The following is a 15,447-nucleotide window of genomic DNA, read 5'->3' as shown; positions in this document are numbered from 1 at the left end:
AAAACCAGGCGTGGAAGTAACTAATTACAATCACTCAAATTACTGTGATCAAGTCTTTTTTTTTTTTGGGAAACTGTATTTTTATCCAAGTCTGTAATTTTACTTCAATATGCATTATAGTATCTCATCTACTCAATTTTTTTAAACATAGTTCACTACTACTTTTCAACTGCATTTTTGAAGCCAATGAGGCTAAACGGGCCAATGAAAACCATGACTACAGACAGGAAGAAAACGTGCTGCAGCAGGTACAGGTTAGTAGAGGTGACTGTCAGCACTGACCACAAAAATGCAGGAGTAATTTAGACTTAAGATTTGGAGAAACAGAAACCCCTTTCAGTTTAATGCCTGCAATTGATAATTTATTAAAAATCACTGGTTAAAAAGTAACTAATACACTGAGTAGTTTTTAAGAATACTTTGTAATTTTACTTAATTATTTTTAAAGACCAGTAGTTTTACTTGCAGTTGAGTAATTTTATCCCATTTTCTTTATGTTTTCCGTTTAGTGCTTGCTTGGAGACCCTTACAATATATGTAAATGTGAGGAAATAAACCATATATGGTGGATTTGGTGTCTCTGAAACTCAGAGATGAACAAGATTTTTAGATATATTTCTTAAATAACAAAATGCTAAAATGTGATTCAAAATGAAGGTTTGACTCAAACATCTACAGTAGCTTTGTGACAGAAGGCTTAATGTTGATGGAAAAAGGAAGTGATGACTGTAATTCTGTGTGCAGATTGTTCAGGCCGATAATAACATGTTTGCAATGATGATTTTATCAGAATTTGATTGAAGCAAGTCAGCACATCCGGAAAATGTTTTACAGTGGAAAATGAGTGAGGTGTTACAGGGATATTAAGCTGCAAATCATCAGCATAAATACGGAGAGAAATAGCATGCTATGATCAAACAGGAGCATATAGAAAGAAAAAAAATAAGAACTTTACTTTGAACAGCATGCCCCAGAGCTCTGTTTAAATTTGTAAATAGAGACTGAAAAGTTATTGGTAATTAATACCAATAATTAATAATTTCTTAATAAAGTTAAGACAGTCAGGATTCAGAATGATACCCCACATCTTTACAGATTTTTCCACTACCACCCAAAACTTGAACGCTCATTGGTGTCCATTAATCATGTATCACATACTAATCCACCTGGGTGCTCCAGGAAAGCCCTGTTATAATCCAGCAGTGAAAAGGTGACAGCAGCCTCGTTGCAACCGTGATATTGAGGAAATAGCCTGTAAATAATAATGCAGTGGTGGGAAAATGGTGCCTGTGGCCACAGGCTGCCCCTTCTTCTTGACATTTGCAGGATGTTGATAAGCTTCACATCAACCAACACTGGTAGCTGCTCAACATTTCAATTCGATTCAGCTCCCATTTTACACAGAGTGTCAGCAGCAGCAGCACTTCTCATTTGATAAAAAGGGTCTGCAATAACAAGTTTGGCTATAGCTAAACACACACACATATTCTTCACTGCAGAAGTCTACAAACTTACATTATGTGTTTATATTGATAACAGGGTAGGCAAGAATATAATCATATCCTGAGAGTGACTGTCCCTTATCATCAAGTCAAAGCTCACAGTCACCTGTAAAGACCAACTGATAGCCATGTCAATTATTTAAGTGTAATTGTGGTACAATAATGACTTGGCTTTAGGCTGCAGATGAGTATTGGCTACTTATTAGTAAATTCAATAAACAATAAAAACAGCATAATTTGAAGGCAGGCCAATTCACCTGTCAGTAGTTTCAGACTATTTTGTTCAGTAGAAATTGTAGAAGAAATTGTATATGTATATATATTGTTATTCCTTAAGTATTTTAATAGAGTCATTGTGTTATTTGTTTTGATATTCCTTGTAAGGATATACTGCCTGCTGTTTCTCATTGTTAAGTAATCCTTCTGATCACTGCTGTCAGTGTTGTCTGAATACCAACATTTGATACCAATACCAAGTTTACTGTCATGATAGGCAATACCAGAATGATACCTGAGACTGAGACAATACTGGTTCAATGCTCAATATCTAGACTAGAATAGATCAGATACAGAGCATCCATGAGGGACATTAAGCCTGGACATACAGTCTGCTGTTGCAAAACCATGACAAATATTCAGAGCACCAGAGCAGAGAAGGGGAAATAAAGAGGAGAGGGGAAAAAGAGAGATGAAACTGGAGGGAAATAACATAGAGGTCTCCTAGAGTTCAGTCCAGTCAGAGGCTGAGCTGAGCAAATATTCACGTCACTTCAGTGTGAGTATACCAATACTGACCTACAAGTACAGCACATTGAAAAGTTCTAATACTGAACCGTTTTGGCAACTAACAATTACTTTCTTTGTGATAAACCTGCTAATTATTTTCTCAACTAATGGATTTTCTACAGATTGTCAAAAAGTTGAAGATTTATGTCAGAATTTTTCAGGACAGTTTGATGTCTTAAAACTATAGTTTTCTCACATCAACTAATCGGAATCAGAAAATTGTGTGTGTGTGTGTGTGTGTGTGTGTTCTCTGTAAATCAACGTACAGTTCATCTGGACAGTTGATTGGTTGTGCTATTCTGTACCCATCCTTCAGGTAAGCTGACATCTCAAAAGGGTCGATGTCGACATAGGGGGTCTGACCCAGAGTCATCAGTTCCCACAAGGTCACCCCGAAGGCCCACTGTGAAAACACAACAAAGTATTAACACTCAGACCAGTGCTGAGCTGATTCATTTACAACATTTTACATGTATGATCAACACAAGTTGTCGTTTTTAAAATGCAGTCATCAAACAGGATAAACATGACCACCATTTCTATCCAGAGTGCGGAAAGCCTGTTGTGCCCATTCGCATTCAAATACAAAATGTTCCACAGGAACAATCCAAGGAAATGATGTTGAGAAATTTATCTGGAATATACAGAATTGCTTCAAGTATTTGTTAAGAGAGTGAAACTAAACACTTTGGTGACCGTAATGTTTAGGGAGACCGGGGGTTCCAGCTCCCGTGTCCCGAGGGCAAGGGCCCACCCTGCCTGTGTTGATATAGCGACGCCTCACTCTGACCTCCCAGGAAGAAACCAGGAAAGGCAACATTTCCCCATTCCTGTTACACTCATTGTTGCCAATATCTAAGGTCAGTGTAAGAAACAAAACACTTACAGTAGCTGTTTACAAGGGATGGGCGATACCAAAACTTTTGAAATTCAATCTGATACGGATACTTTTTGTTCCATTTTTATCAAAGACCTCTTTTCAATCAGTTAAAATTAGGTTACATCATCAGCGTCTCACAAAACACTAATTTCTTTTTGATTCAGTTTGATAATCATTTTGTTCAGTTGTAGGACACAACATTGGTTAGTGTGAAAGCATTTCTCCCAGGTCATATTTCACTGGTGGGAAACTGTGCTTGTAAAAACCAATCCACCAATCCTTAGTGTTGATCCCACACTTGTTATTTGGAATTTTGGGAGTCATGCTAATAATTACCTAAAATGAAGTGACCCGACTGTGACTTGACCGGAGAACAACATATGATTCCTGATGGCAGTAAGTTTCTGTTGTATTAGCATGTCATAACCTTTAATGGGGTGACACCAGGCCTTTAAAGGAAGTGAAGGGAGTGATTGAGAACATGGGGCACAGTGATGGAGGGGGGAGATAAACAGTAAACCCCCCTGTGTCTGCATAAGTACCCAGGCTACTGTCAACATTCCCTAAAAGAGCTAATAGTCACTTTGTCATCCTGTCTAGCTTGGTATCCAATGTGCGTAACCACTGACATAACGGTATAGAGTCATTATGTGTGATGCTCTATTGATGATGGAATTTGTCTGGATATCCCCTATCGGTTCGCTGGTAATGCCAGGCCTGTTAACTGTAAATGTAGGAGGAGGAGGAGGGGGATGATTGCCATGGAGCAGTGTGACCATAAGAGGAATGTGGAGAGGTGTGGGCATGTCTGGCTGGTGTCTCGAAGGATCTGTTAAGCTTCCTGACTGTCTCCACCGTGCCTGCTCCGCTATCCTGAGACAGGAAAGAGGGACACACGGCGTTCCTCCCTTTCCTCTGACACCTTGACCAGGCATCTAAGAATGGCTCGGATACAACTGGTGCCATTTCCCACATCACCATCCCTGTATCGTCTTCCCTGATTTTTTTTTTTTCTTTTTTAAGCAAACCCTTAAGAAACAGGGAAGGTTAATAACAGGGTTGAATGGTTAAACCGCATGAAGTAAAGCATACATGTAGTACTGCAGTTCTTACCACGTCACTCGCACTAGAGAAGTCATTGTTGAGCAAGCTCTCCAGGGCCATCCAGCGGACGGGCCGGTTCTCATTATCCCCCAGACAGTGGTAATCCATGGGAAATAGGTCTCGGGCAAGGGCATTATCTGTGATCTTTACCTGCATGTTGTCGTCAATGCTATCAGAGAGAGAGCGGGCAAGAGAGAAAAGTCTCTGTCTTTATTTTTCCAAATGAAATTCCAAACCAAATCACCTGAAAGCTACAGGGGAGAAATGGAGACAAATGATGAGAGCTTTGTGGCGGGTCAGGGACACTTACACACAGTTCCTGGCGGCGAGGTCTTTGTGTATGACCTCCCTGCGAGACAGGTAGCTCATTCCACATGCAATCTGGATGGCCATATAAACCAAGTCTTGTTGAGAGATTGCCTGCGAGGAAATGAGGGAGAGAGAGAGAGACAATGTGCTGTTTAGAAGCAGAGACAGGAAAAACACAAAAGGGGAGGCAGTGGGGACAGGAGACTTTACTGTGTTGAAATGGGTCTTCTGTGTCAAATTGTTCCTATTTCCTTTGACTATACCATGGGTCAATGATGGGAGTTGCGTACACAAAGACTATTTCAGTCTATAAATTCAAACACAAGGCTAGTCAACTGAAAAACAATACTTGTATAAACTAACACCAGTGCCTGGGAAAATTATTATTATTCTTGTTATCCAAATGTCTGAATGAATTGTGGGAATGGTTGATGGATTTTTCTTTTAGTGAAACATCACAGCCACTATTTGATGGATTGCTGAGGTACAAATGTTGTATTGTGCCAAGACTATGAATCCTTAAGACGGTCGTGACCTGACTTTTCCTCTAGGGCCACTATGAGGTTCACCATATGTGGTTTTGAGTGAAGTGTCTCAACAACTGTTGGATGGGCGGCCCTAACAGTTTTTCATGTTCCCCTCAGGATGAACTTTAATCATTTGGTGACCCCTGAACATTTCATCTAGCGCTATCATTAGCTACTTTCTTTGTGTGTGCTTTTTTCCTTTTTTTTTTTTTTTTTTTTTTGCTAATACGCTAAAGTAAGATAGTAAACATTATACCTCTACAACCATCATCTCCAAAAAGAAAAATATATAGTTTTGATTTTGTGCCAAACTGTTCTTTTAACATCAGCATGTGAGCTTTGTCACTGTGAACATGGCTGTTGACTCTGGAGCTACACTCCAAATGGTGTTCTTTTTCTTTTTACTTTCAATATTGCAGCTGTCCCTACAAATACTTACTGTTGCACGCAGTCTGCATACTACTCCATCATAACAACTCCTGTTCGTACATCTGCTGCAGTCCCTAGTGTGAAATTTGATGATTGATTGATTTCATGTTGGAAAAAAATTACACAATGTGGAACACAGCTAATGAGCTGTCATCTGTTTGTGCCCCCTTGGCAGGTCAGCTGATGTCATGTTATCTTCTGCTGCTCAAATGATTGTGAGTCACAATAGCCAGAAAAGAATGCTGGCTTGCATATTGCAAAATGTGACAGGATATAATCGGACAGTCGCTTCCAAAGACTGGGTCGGGACGCACAGGTGGATCACAGGAGATTTTGTTTGGGTCCTCAAATAAACTAAATACTATGGCATAAATTCTGCAACTTTAAGATTCATATCAGCAGTATAACTTAAATAGCTTAACGCATTTGACCTGTACTACGAACTGCTATAGTAAATAGTCTAATAGTAAGTATTGGAACACACTCTTATTGTTACTCTTTATCAACTGCTCAAAAGCCAAATTAGCAATATTACATTGTCAACATTGCACCAAAGGGAAAACAATCTGAATAACCTGACTCAGAAAGTCCCTAACTCAAAGGTTTTAGCCAGAGGCTGACATTAAAGAAAGTTGTTTGTTTTGTGCTTGGAGCTCTTGCAGGGCTTGTAGACAATAGCTTGGCCAGCAGGTGTGTCTCAGAAAAGCCTGACACTGTGCAGAGAAAAGACCCCAACTGGTAACAAAGTGAGGCAGCTCCTACAATGTATATAAACATCCTGTATAGGCAACCTTTGGTTTTAAGAGAGTTCCTGAATTAGAAGTACTATATATTCATGTCTATACTATAACCATTTTTGTATCCGATTTAATCAGCTGCACAACCCCTGGTTCAAACACACACAGCAGAAATATCTGGGTTATTTAATCTTATCTGACACTGGACGGGGTGATACAACCTAAATGAATTAATTAGTCCCACAACACAGGAAAATAAAGTCTTGGCAACCAGTGGAGGGAGATAAGAGCATTTTAAGTCAACAACTCATGCAAAACTGCGATGTGCGTAGCTGGTACCAGGCAGCTCATTCAAGCAAAATGACAACTGTGGAAAAGGTCAACACTCAACACTTATTTTTTTTACCACAGTTCTACCTTCCAAACCAGATGTTCACCTTCAGAATGAATACCACACTGCAGTATTGTGCTTTTCCAGGAGCTTTATGTTCTCCGTAGTGAAACATTTCTGATTTATAGCTTGATGTTTATTGCAACACCACAACTTAATGACTATGTCTTTGTCTCGTACAACCGTCAGAACTACATAATGAGATCACTGAGACCGAAGGTGCTGATGTGTTAGCTGAAACTTTACAAAGCGGTTTTGATTAATGCAAATGGGTGGCAAGCTTCATCTTGTGACTGCTACATCTGTATTTTGGAGCTGATTGATTGGTTGGATCTGTGCTGTGGCTCTGCCAAAGCACATCAAAGACTCCCTGGGGTTAACCCGTACAAAAGCCTGATTGTCTTTAACATAGGGAATAAAAATCTCTGCCTCGGGCACCGGCTTCATGACTATATCAACAGTCATTCTAATAACAGTGTAAACAGTAGTTACTGGAAGGTGTTGATTGCCTGAAACACATAAAACCTTCTTTCAGACTTGACTCTCGGATTCAATCAGACTTTTCTTCCAATTCAGGGGATTTATTTTAATATCTTAATAAATGTCTCAACCCAATGCCATACATGACTTGCATTGAGGGATTTATCGTAATGGTTTAATAAATGTCTCCTGTTTTTAGCGCCACCAAATGTATGCTGAGTCTCACCTGTGGGTTGTTAGCCTCAGCTAGCTTGCACTGCCGCAGGAACAGCTTGAGATTCCCCCAGGCCATGAAAGGCAACAGCACCATGGGCTTCTCTCCGTCCTCCGTACACACATGACTTATGGGCAACAGATTTCTGAATGTGGAGAGAAAGATCAGCTGAGGAACAAGGACAGTGTGTGAAAGCATCTATACTGTTAAAGAGATAGTTCTGGTTTTCTGAAGTGGGGTTATATGAGGTAGATGATCAGTGTATTATCCTCAATAGATGGTGGTCTAGGGGGCAACATCAGGGAATCTAAGCAACAGCCACCTAAAAAACTCAATATCAGTTTAAATGCATGCTATATTTCTAAAATTTTCACCACTTAATCTTGCCATTAGACACCACTAACTGCTTTTACTTGAGCCAAATATATCTCTCAAGACAGCAATATTACCTCGCAGAACATGAGAGGTGCTGGTCTACTGCTGCCTTGATCAGTTCGTTAGTTTGTCTTATTATGTGACTGTGGTGAATGCAAACTAACCTTTAAAAGAATGCAGTCCCACAATAACACAAATAAACTAACTAATCAAGGCAGCGGTAGACCAGCAACTCCCACGTTCTGCAATGTAAAATTACTGCTGAGTCTGGTTTCTTTGGAAAAAGAGATATTTTACTTATATAACAGTGGTTTCCAGTTGTAAAAGGGTGTCTCACACCAAAGTAAAGCTGTGAAAATATTCTAAAAATAGTGCACACTTAATCTGATACTGATTTTTTTAGATGGCTTAATAAGTTCTGCTGCTGGACTTGTCCAGAACAATACACTGCTGAGCTTTTTACACCTGTACTCCTGCTGCTTCCCCAAACTGGGGTTGTGCCTACCACCATCTATTGCTGATAATATTAAAATATATGAACTATCCCTTTAATGTACAGTATTGTGCAAAAAAGTTTAGGCAGGTGTGAAGAAATGCTGTAAAGTATGAATGCTTTCAAAAATATAAAATGTAATTGTTTATTTTATCAATTTACAAAATGCAAAGTGAGCAAACAAGAAAAATCTAAATCAAATCAATATTTGGCGTGATCACCCTTTGCCTTCAAAACAGCATTAATTCTTCTAGGTACACTATAGGTTGTTCCAAACATCTTGGTGAATTAACCACAGATCTTCTGTGGATGTAGGCTGCCTCAGATCCTTCAGTTTCTTCATGTAACCCCAGACAGACTCCATGATGTTGAGATCAGGGCTCTGTGGGGGACATACCATCACCTCCAGGACTCCTTGTTCTTCTTTATGCTGAAGATAGTTCCTAATGACATTAGCTGTATGTTTGGGGTCGTCGTCCTGCTGCAGAATAAATTTAGGACCAATAAGACGCCTCACTGATGGTATTGCATGATGGATAAATATCTGCCTCCATTTCTCAGCATTGAGGACATCATTTATCCTGACCAAATCCCCAACTCCATTTTCAGAAATGCAGCCCCAAACTTGCAAGGAACCTCCACCATGAAAGAAGTGGTCTTTCATGAAGACCACTTCTGTAGACTTCTCTGGACAGTAGATGGGTGTACTTGGGTCCTACAGGTTTCTCCTAGTTTTAATCATACACCTGATTATTATCCTACAAAATTCCTGATTTTGTGCAAGTGTACCTAGAAGAATTGATGTTGTTTTGAAGGCAAAGGGTGATCACACCAAATATTGATTTGATTTAGATTTTTCTTCTGTTGGCTCACTTTGCATTTTGTAAATTGATAAAAATGAACAATTACATTTTATATTTTCGAAAACATTCTTACTTTACAGCATTTCTTTACACCTGCCTAAAATCTTTGCACAACACTGCACGTGTAAAAGTTTCCCAGATGTCAAGGGGGTTCTTGGAATATGAAAGTATGTGTCAGCAGCGGTCATCCAAACCATTACAAAATTACGGAAGAGGAAATCTAATCAGCCTGATGACATCAAAGATAAGAAAGAGGAAGGAGTGGAACAGCATAACAACAATCTTTTCCACATAAAGACAGTATAGTGAAAGTTCAAACCATCTCATCAAGGCAAAATTTGCGAAACTAATGCTGTTGTAATTCCAAACTTCGTAGTATTCAGACTGTAAACCATTACTGTAACTGAGAAAATCTGTTAGCAAAGTAAATTATTGTATTATAAGAAGCCATTGACTGGCTGCAATTTGTATGCGCATTTATGTGAGAAAATATGTTTTGTTCCCTTTCCAGGCTTGGTGTCAGTGTGCTCTTTGTGTAAAAATGTGGTGTTCTTTCATCAGCCTTTTAAAAGAAGACCACAGGAACTGCTCTGATGGAATACAGTGTTGGTTAGGAGTAAACCAGAATTTTTACTGCCTTGTTAAATACCGAAACTGTTGCAGAAGTGGACAGCAATGATGAAGAAACCAACATATGTCTATGACCATGGTAGAGTTGAATAGTGCAGTTGATATTTGCACATGGGACAGTGGCCTTTTAGTCTGTTTTTTTGTGAAACGAATAAAAATTGTTTGCTTCCACTCACCTATGATGAAGTCCACGAAGCTTGCAACTTTCAGTCAACATCATTGTCACCTGCACTTCAGAGGCATGATCTGAACACATCAGACACAATAGTCTCATTAGAAAATAGAGCAATCTGGCAGAACTAGAGTGACCTGTGCAGTAAAAAAGTTGAAAAGTTGAAGGTATAAATTTCTGTACTCTAGGACACCATGTAGTATTTGATTTTTATTGTTTCCCTGCACGGATTCCTCTGCCAACAGTCATTTGTAGTGGGAAACTTCAGAGGAAACCCCGACTTGTGCCAAACTCACTGAGGTCCGGTTTTTAATCTGTGTGTGCAGCTTTGCCATCGTCTGGTACTTATGGAAAGCAGTATTGTTCCCTTCCCAAAAGGCACACGAGGAGGAAGTAAAAAGTTTAACAACGCCAAGACTGGCATGAGGTTATTGTTCGCTGAGTGGTATCCACCCCTCCCTGAGTAAACATGAGAGAATGGAGAGGTCAGAAGGCAACTGGCAGAGAAAGCTGACACATGCCGCTAACAAAGAACCTGACAGTCCTGCATAAAGGAGTCCTTTCACTGACATGCAAACCCTGCAGTGTGAGTAAGACGTATAATTCATTAAGTGTCAAATTTGTGTGCTTGTTTACGGGATGGGAAAGCATGTGCAGCCATCTGCTGAAGCAATTAGAGAAGCACCTATTATTTCTGATAGACAGTGTGTGGTTAACAACAAGGCACAGGACTAATCACCAGAGTTTGCTGAAGAAAAATGCAAAAATACTGCACAGTCACTGAACTGTTCAGCTGTATTTCAGTCCAACAACAATAGTCATTCCTCTTGCATCCTTGGCATTACAATCATGTTTCGGCCCAATGATGTTCACTGAGCATTGCGGTGTTCGCTTTCCCAACCAACCAACTTCTTGGTTTTTCCATCGCGCATATTAATGTGCAACTGACTGTGGGTTTTCTTACTATACACTTGGCTTGACAATATGTTTTATTTCTTTGACAGATGCATTCAACCGTGCATTATTTTCCAGGATGGAGCGCATACCTTTTACTGTCTTCACAAAGACCTGCTTTTCCTTACTGGGGTCCTTTTCATCCAGCAGTACACCATGGAAGATGCGGCCAAACGTGCCTGTCAAAGACAAACCACAGATTTTTTTATTTGCGGAAAAGGGCAGAAGAAACACAGCCAGGGGCATCACATACAAAGCTCCAAATGTCACCTCACTTAGAGGCTGCCATGCCTGGCTGATCTGCGGACAGAGATGGACAGGCTTCGGCTTAAAATGCTTTGTCTCTTAATGGGATTAGGCAGTTTTGGCTCCTGTCTCGCTGACGAGAGCCAAAACGAGAGATTCACCGAAGCTCAGAGGACCTTTCATCGCTGAGAACGATTCAGAAGTGCGTACGCCATGGAAAGGCTAAGTGAACACGTTCATCATCTCCTTTGTCTAAACTGACAACCGCATTGCTCCAGGACTTGACTGAGGTAAAATGCCATTTAAGAAGATAAACCATCAACATAAACTTCGAAAGAAATCTGAGCCCTAAGGCAAATGACGCCTTGTGTTTCAACAGGAGAGGAGATGAGGCATAACAACAGGGTAAGTGTGCAACTTGTCTCCCGCCTGCCCCTACCTTCTCCCTCAAGCTTGTCTGGACCTGCTGGCTCCTGACAACAAAACCCAACTCAGAGTTCAACTGCCTCTGAGACATGGCCTTGTATGTCTTGTATTTGTTGCCTTTAAGTCTCAAGGATTTAATATATATTTTGCTTTTGCTGTCATTTGTTTGCAGGATCTGATGTATGTGTGGATCTGTCCTGACTGCACTGGCAAGTCTGGAAGTCAGATAAATACAGATATGTGCCAGTGTGTTTACTTGCAGGTGGCTGCGGAGTAGAACATTAATCGGACCTAAAATGTTGAGCCCAAGAAGGCCCAAGCCTTGACAAAATTCTTTCAGAGCCTGCCCCTCATTAACATGTATCTGAACCTGATTACCGTAATTTCTGGACTATAGAGCGCACCTGATTATAAGCCTCATCCAGTACATTTTTAAAGGAAAAACCATTTTGTACATACATAAGCCGCACCTGTCTATAAGCCGCATGTGCCCACATTGAAACATGAGATATTTACAAAGAAAGACGGTACACAGAAAGAGTTTTCAAAGTTTTAATAATATACCTTAGCTTTTCTTTCCAAACAGTGCCTGTGACGCGGCAGTAACACAGCAGCAATACGGTAGTAACACAGCACTAAAAGGGCTGGTTAAAAAAACATACCGGTAAAAGTCACTGAGACGCGGCAGTAACATAGCAGCAACACGGTAGCACAACGAAGTTACATTAAACTTGCGTCTTCCTCGACACATATATTCCACCTGTCTCACTCTTACCTTTTCTGCTCGAGCGCCCCTGGCGGCCGTTAGAAAAAATGCATAAATTAGCCGCATCATTACATAAGCCGCAGGGTTGAAAGCGTGTGACAAAAGTCGCGGCTTATAGTCCGGAAATTACGGTACAGACATTTTTCTTAACAAGCTTCCCTCAGTGTACCAAACAGTTTGAGGTGGCTGTGACAGATACAATATATGGGGGAATCTGAATTGGCAAACTGGGGAGAAAAATTAAAAGAAAAAGAAAAAAATAATACTAATACTACTACTGATAATAATAATAATAGTAATAATAATAATACACCCCAAACCCGACGTCAGGTTCAGGCATGGATCTGCAGCTCTATTGTGGAGCATCCTGGTAATGTAGTTACAGCACTTTGAATCTTATACCTACTTTACATTACCCTAGTAACAAAATTTAAATCAAGATGGCACCTTTGATAAAAAAAAAAAAAAAAGTCAACAGATTGCATAAGACAAAGTGCCATAATGAGGTCTCTAGAGCAGGGTTACAGGTATCATAAAGCCTGAACAACTGTCCATTTAAAGACACCACACCCTTACAAAGTACAGTGAGTCACTTTAACCTTTAAAAGCTAGTCACATCCATAGCAAGTAAGATAAAAAAAAGAACAGAGAAGACAGCCAAATGAATAGTAAGACCAATAATCTTAAGATTAGAAGCTATAAAGCTGTTGATCAGAGGCCATGCTGAGGTTGTGTTTGACACTGGAATCAAATATTTCTTGATAGATGTGTAAATATCTTAAACAACCAAAATATACCCAAAGAGAGCAGATGTTAGCAGCTTAGGGCTGGTTTAACAAGACTTCGAGTCAACACCTGCAACTCTGCAGGCTGTACTAAACGCTCATAGTGACATCGTTAAGATGTTGATGGTTAGCTTATGTTTCCCATCTTTGTTTAGGGTGTAAGCATGCTAACATTTGCTTATTAGTACTAATTTCAACTATTCAAATCACTGTAATTAAGTCTTTTTTTGGGTACTTGTACTTTTTGTAGTTGTACTTGCTGTATTTTTTCCAAGTCTGTAATTTCTACTCACACTTAAGTCTCTACTGTGCATTTTACCCTACTGTAAGAACTATTCCGTTATTTTTTTAAATCTGAGTACAAGTTGAAGTAATATCCAAACCTTCCATGGGCATACTACAATACTTCAGACTTAACACCAGTAGTTTTACTTGTATTTGAGCAATATTTCACTAATGTAACAGTATTTGTACCCAAGTCCAGATTTTCAGTACTCTTTTCAGTGCCAATATAAAATGTCTGAACTTCTGGTGGCGCTAGATGGGGTCTATACAAAATTTCATGGCTATCCATGCAGTAGTTGTTGAGATATTTTTGTCTGGACCAGAGTGGTGGACTGATTAATCAACATTGCCATTTCCAGAGTCATGTCACGAGTAAAGACATTTCTTAGAGATTGAGGGATTCAGTTACAGCTTTTGTGCTGTAAACAGTAGCATGTTAAAGTGGACTACAACATAATTTGAAGAGACAGCACAATGAACATAAACCATCAGAGGGCCTTCCAGTGGCATTTAAAAACAGAACACCCACACTTTTCTCTTCCATTGTGTTGTAGACACCCTTGGGTAACTATTACATCATTCACACAACCAAACTAAACCCCAGTGTGGGCAAATCTCCAGAAAGTGAAGTACAGTCTTGTTTAGTTCCATCGCTCCATGACGATGCTGAACCGTCTCCAATAGCATCTAAAATGAGAACTGATCGAGTCAAACCGAAGCCAAAATAGTTGTGCGCATCTCTGATACAAAGCCAAGCAAAGAGATTTAGGAACGTCACTTTCTAGGGCTTTCTGTCAATATGTAATATGCCTCAGCAAGAACAAACTTTTGCTATTTTAGGTTCACTGACACAGGCATGCTCATACATTGCAAGAAAACAAGCAGCCATCATGCTCATAGGTCATGTCTCTTTTTTTTAACAGACACACAAATACATAAGGACTTTTGCTTGAACACAGTCAATTAATTACAAAAAATAAAGAGAAATCAAATGTTTGTGCTGGAGTCTATATACATCAGGACCTAGATTCCTAGGTCTTTTGCCTTAGATTTCATGGAATTTTGCAATTTTAAGTTTTATATCTGCAGTACACCTTGAATAAAGCATTTAAAATGTGTATATTGTTCTATTGATGAGAAAAAATGGTCAATTTCACCTAAATGCCCTTATTTTGTATAATTTATGAAGCAGGCTAAAATGTCCTGAGAAACACAACAGTGAGATGGCTTGTGAACATAATCTCAATGCATTTATTTCTCATTTATAAAGTATTTCAAGTGTATATGTTTTTAATAAGATTTGTCAAGATAATCAGGTGACGTGGAAATGGCAGTAAAAATGGAAAAACAACTTTTAAATCATTTAGTGACGGATAACATGATCATAGGCTTAATCGCGGTGGCCCACTGACTGTTCTCAAGTTTATAGTAGCATCAGGTATTGGAAATTCATCACTTGGAGCCACATTCAAGGCAGTTGTGAAATACACACACCTGGGACTGCATTACATCAGTAGTACTGCACAAAAAAAATCATTTTCAAAAGGCTGAAAAGGTGACTTTTGAATTGATGGGTGGGCTTAGTGTGGATGAGCGGCTAAAGGAAATGAATAGAAAAAGAAAGTAGACACGATGAAATTAATAACAGCAAAAGTGAGGAGCTGGAAGAGTCAAAATACCAAACCAGAACTGTTGAACAGACTGCACCGGTCGCTGTTTGCACACCTGGCGCACCAAGAAAGATCTGGCTATTGATTTGAAAACAGTCACTGAACTTGAGCTAAACCAGGCTATCCATCAGTTTTATGCCACTTTACAGAGCGGCAAAGGTGAAACCTATCAGCAGTTTGTTGGCCTATGTGAAGGACTTAACTGGTAAGTCAATGATCCATAAGAAACAAGAAATGAAGAGAACCAACAGGAATTACAATCATTGCTGCCACGCAATCCACCAACATTTTATCTCCATCCAAAGTGGACAAACTCCAGCAACAATCTACATTGCTTGGTGGAAGAATGATTATTTGTTATCAATAAATTGCTACATTTTTTTGATACCATGGGTTGAATTTATTAAATGTTGCCAGGTATTT

The 15,447-nt window shown here is 39.5% G+C and overlaps 1 protein-coding gene across 3 annotated transcripts in view; it reads right to left on the bottom strand.

The window, feature by feature from the left end:
- The window catches only part of ryk (receptor like tyrosine kinase), a 47,169-nt gene that overhangs the window by 1,825 nt on the left and 29,897 nt on the right, over positions 1-15,447 (bottom strand). For all 3 annotated transcript variants that reach the window (XM_084722551.1, XM_084722553.1, XM_084722552.1), the window contains 6 exons: positions 10,939-11,025; positions 9,897-9,966; positions 7,372-7,504; positions 4,583-4,692; positions 4,282-4,441; positions 2,555-2,691 (listed from right to left, as the gene is read on the bottom strand). In XM_084722551.1, the coding sequence (XP_084578677.1) occupies positions 2,555-2,691; positions 4,282-4,441; positions 4,583-4,692; positions 7,372-7,504; positions 9,897-9,966; positions 10,939-11,025 (697 nt within the window). The remainder of the gene's footprint in view (positions 1-2,554; positions 2,692-4,281; positions 4,442-4,582; positions 4,693-7,371; positions 7,505-9,896; positions 9,967-10,938; positions 11,026-15,447) is intronic.

The sequence above is a fragment of the Lutjanus erythropterus genome, chromosome 7 (assembly GCF_056507025.1).
Source record: "Lutjanus erythropterus isolate fLutEry1 chromosome 7, fLutEry1.hap2, whole genome shotgun sequence".
Lineage (NCBI taxonomy): Eukaryota > Metazoa > Chordata > Actinopteri > Lutjaniformes > Lutjanidae > Lutjanus > Lutjanus erythropterus.
Note: the sequence above shows the minus strand (reverse complement) of the source record. Positions and strands in the feature narration are given on the sequence as shown.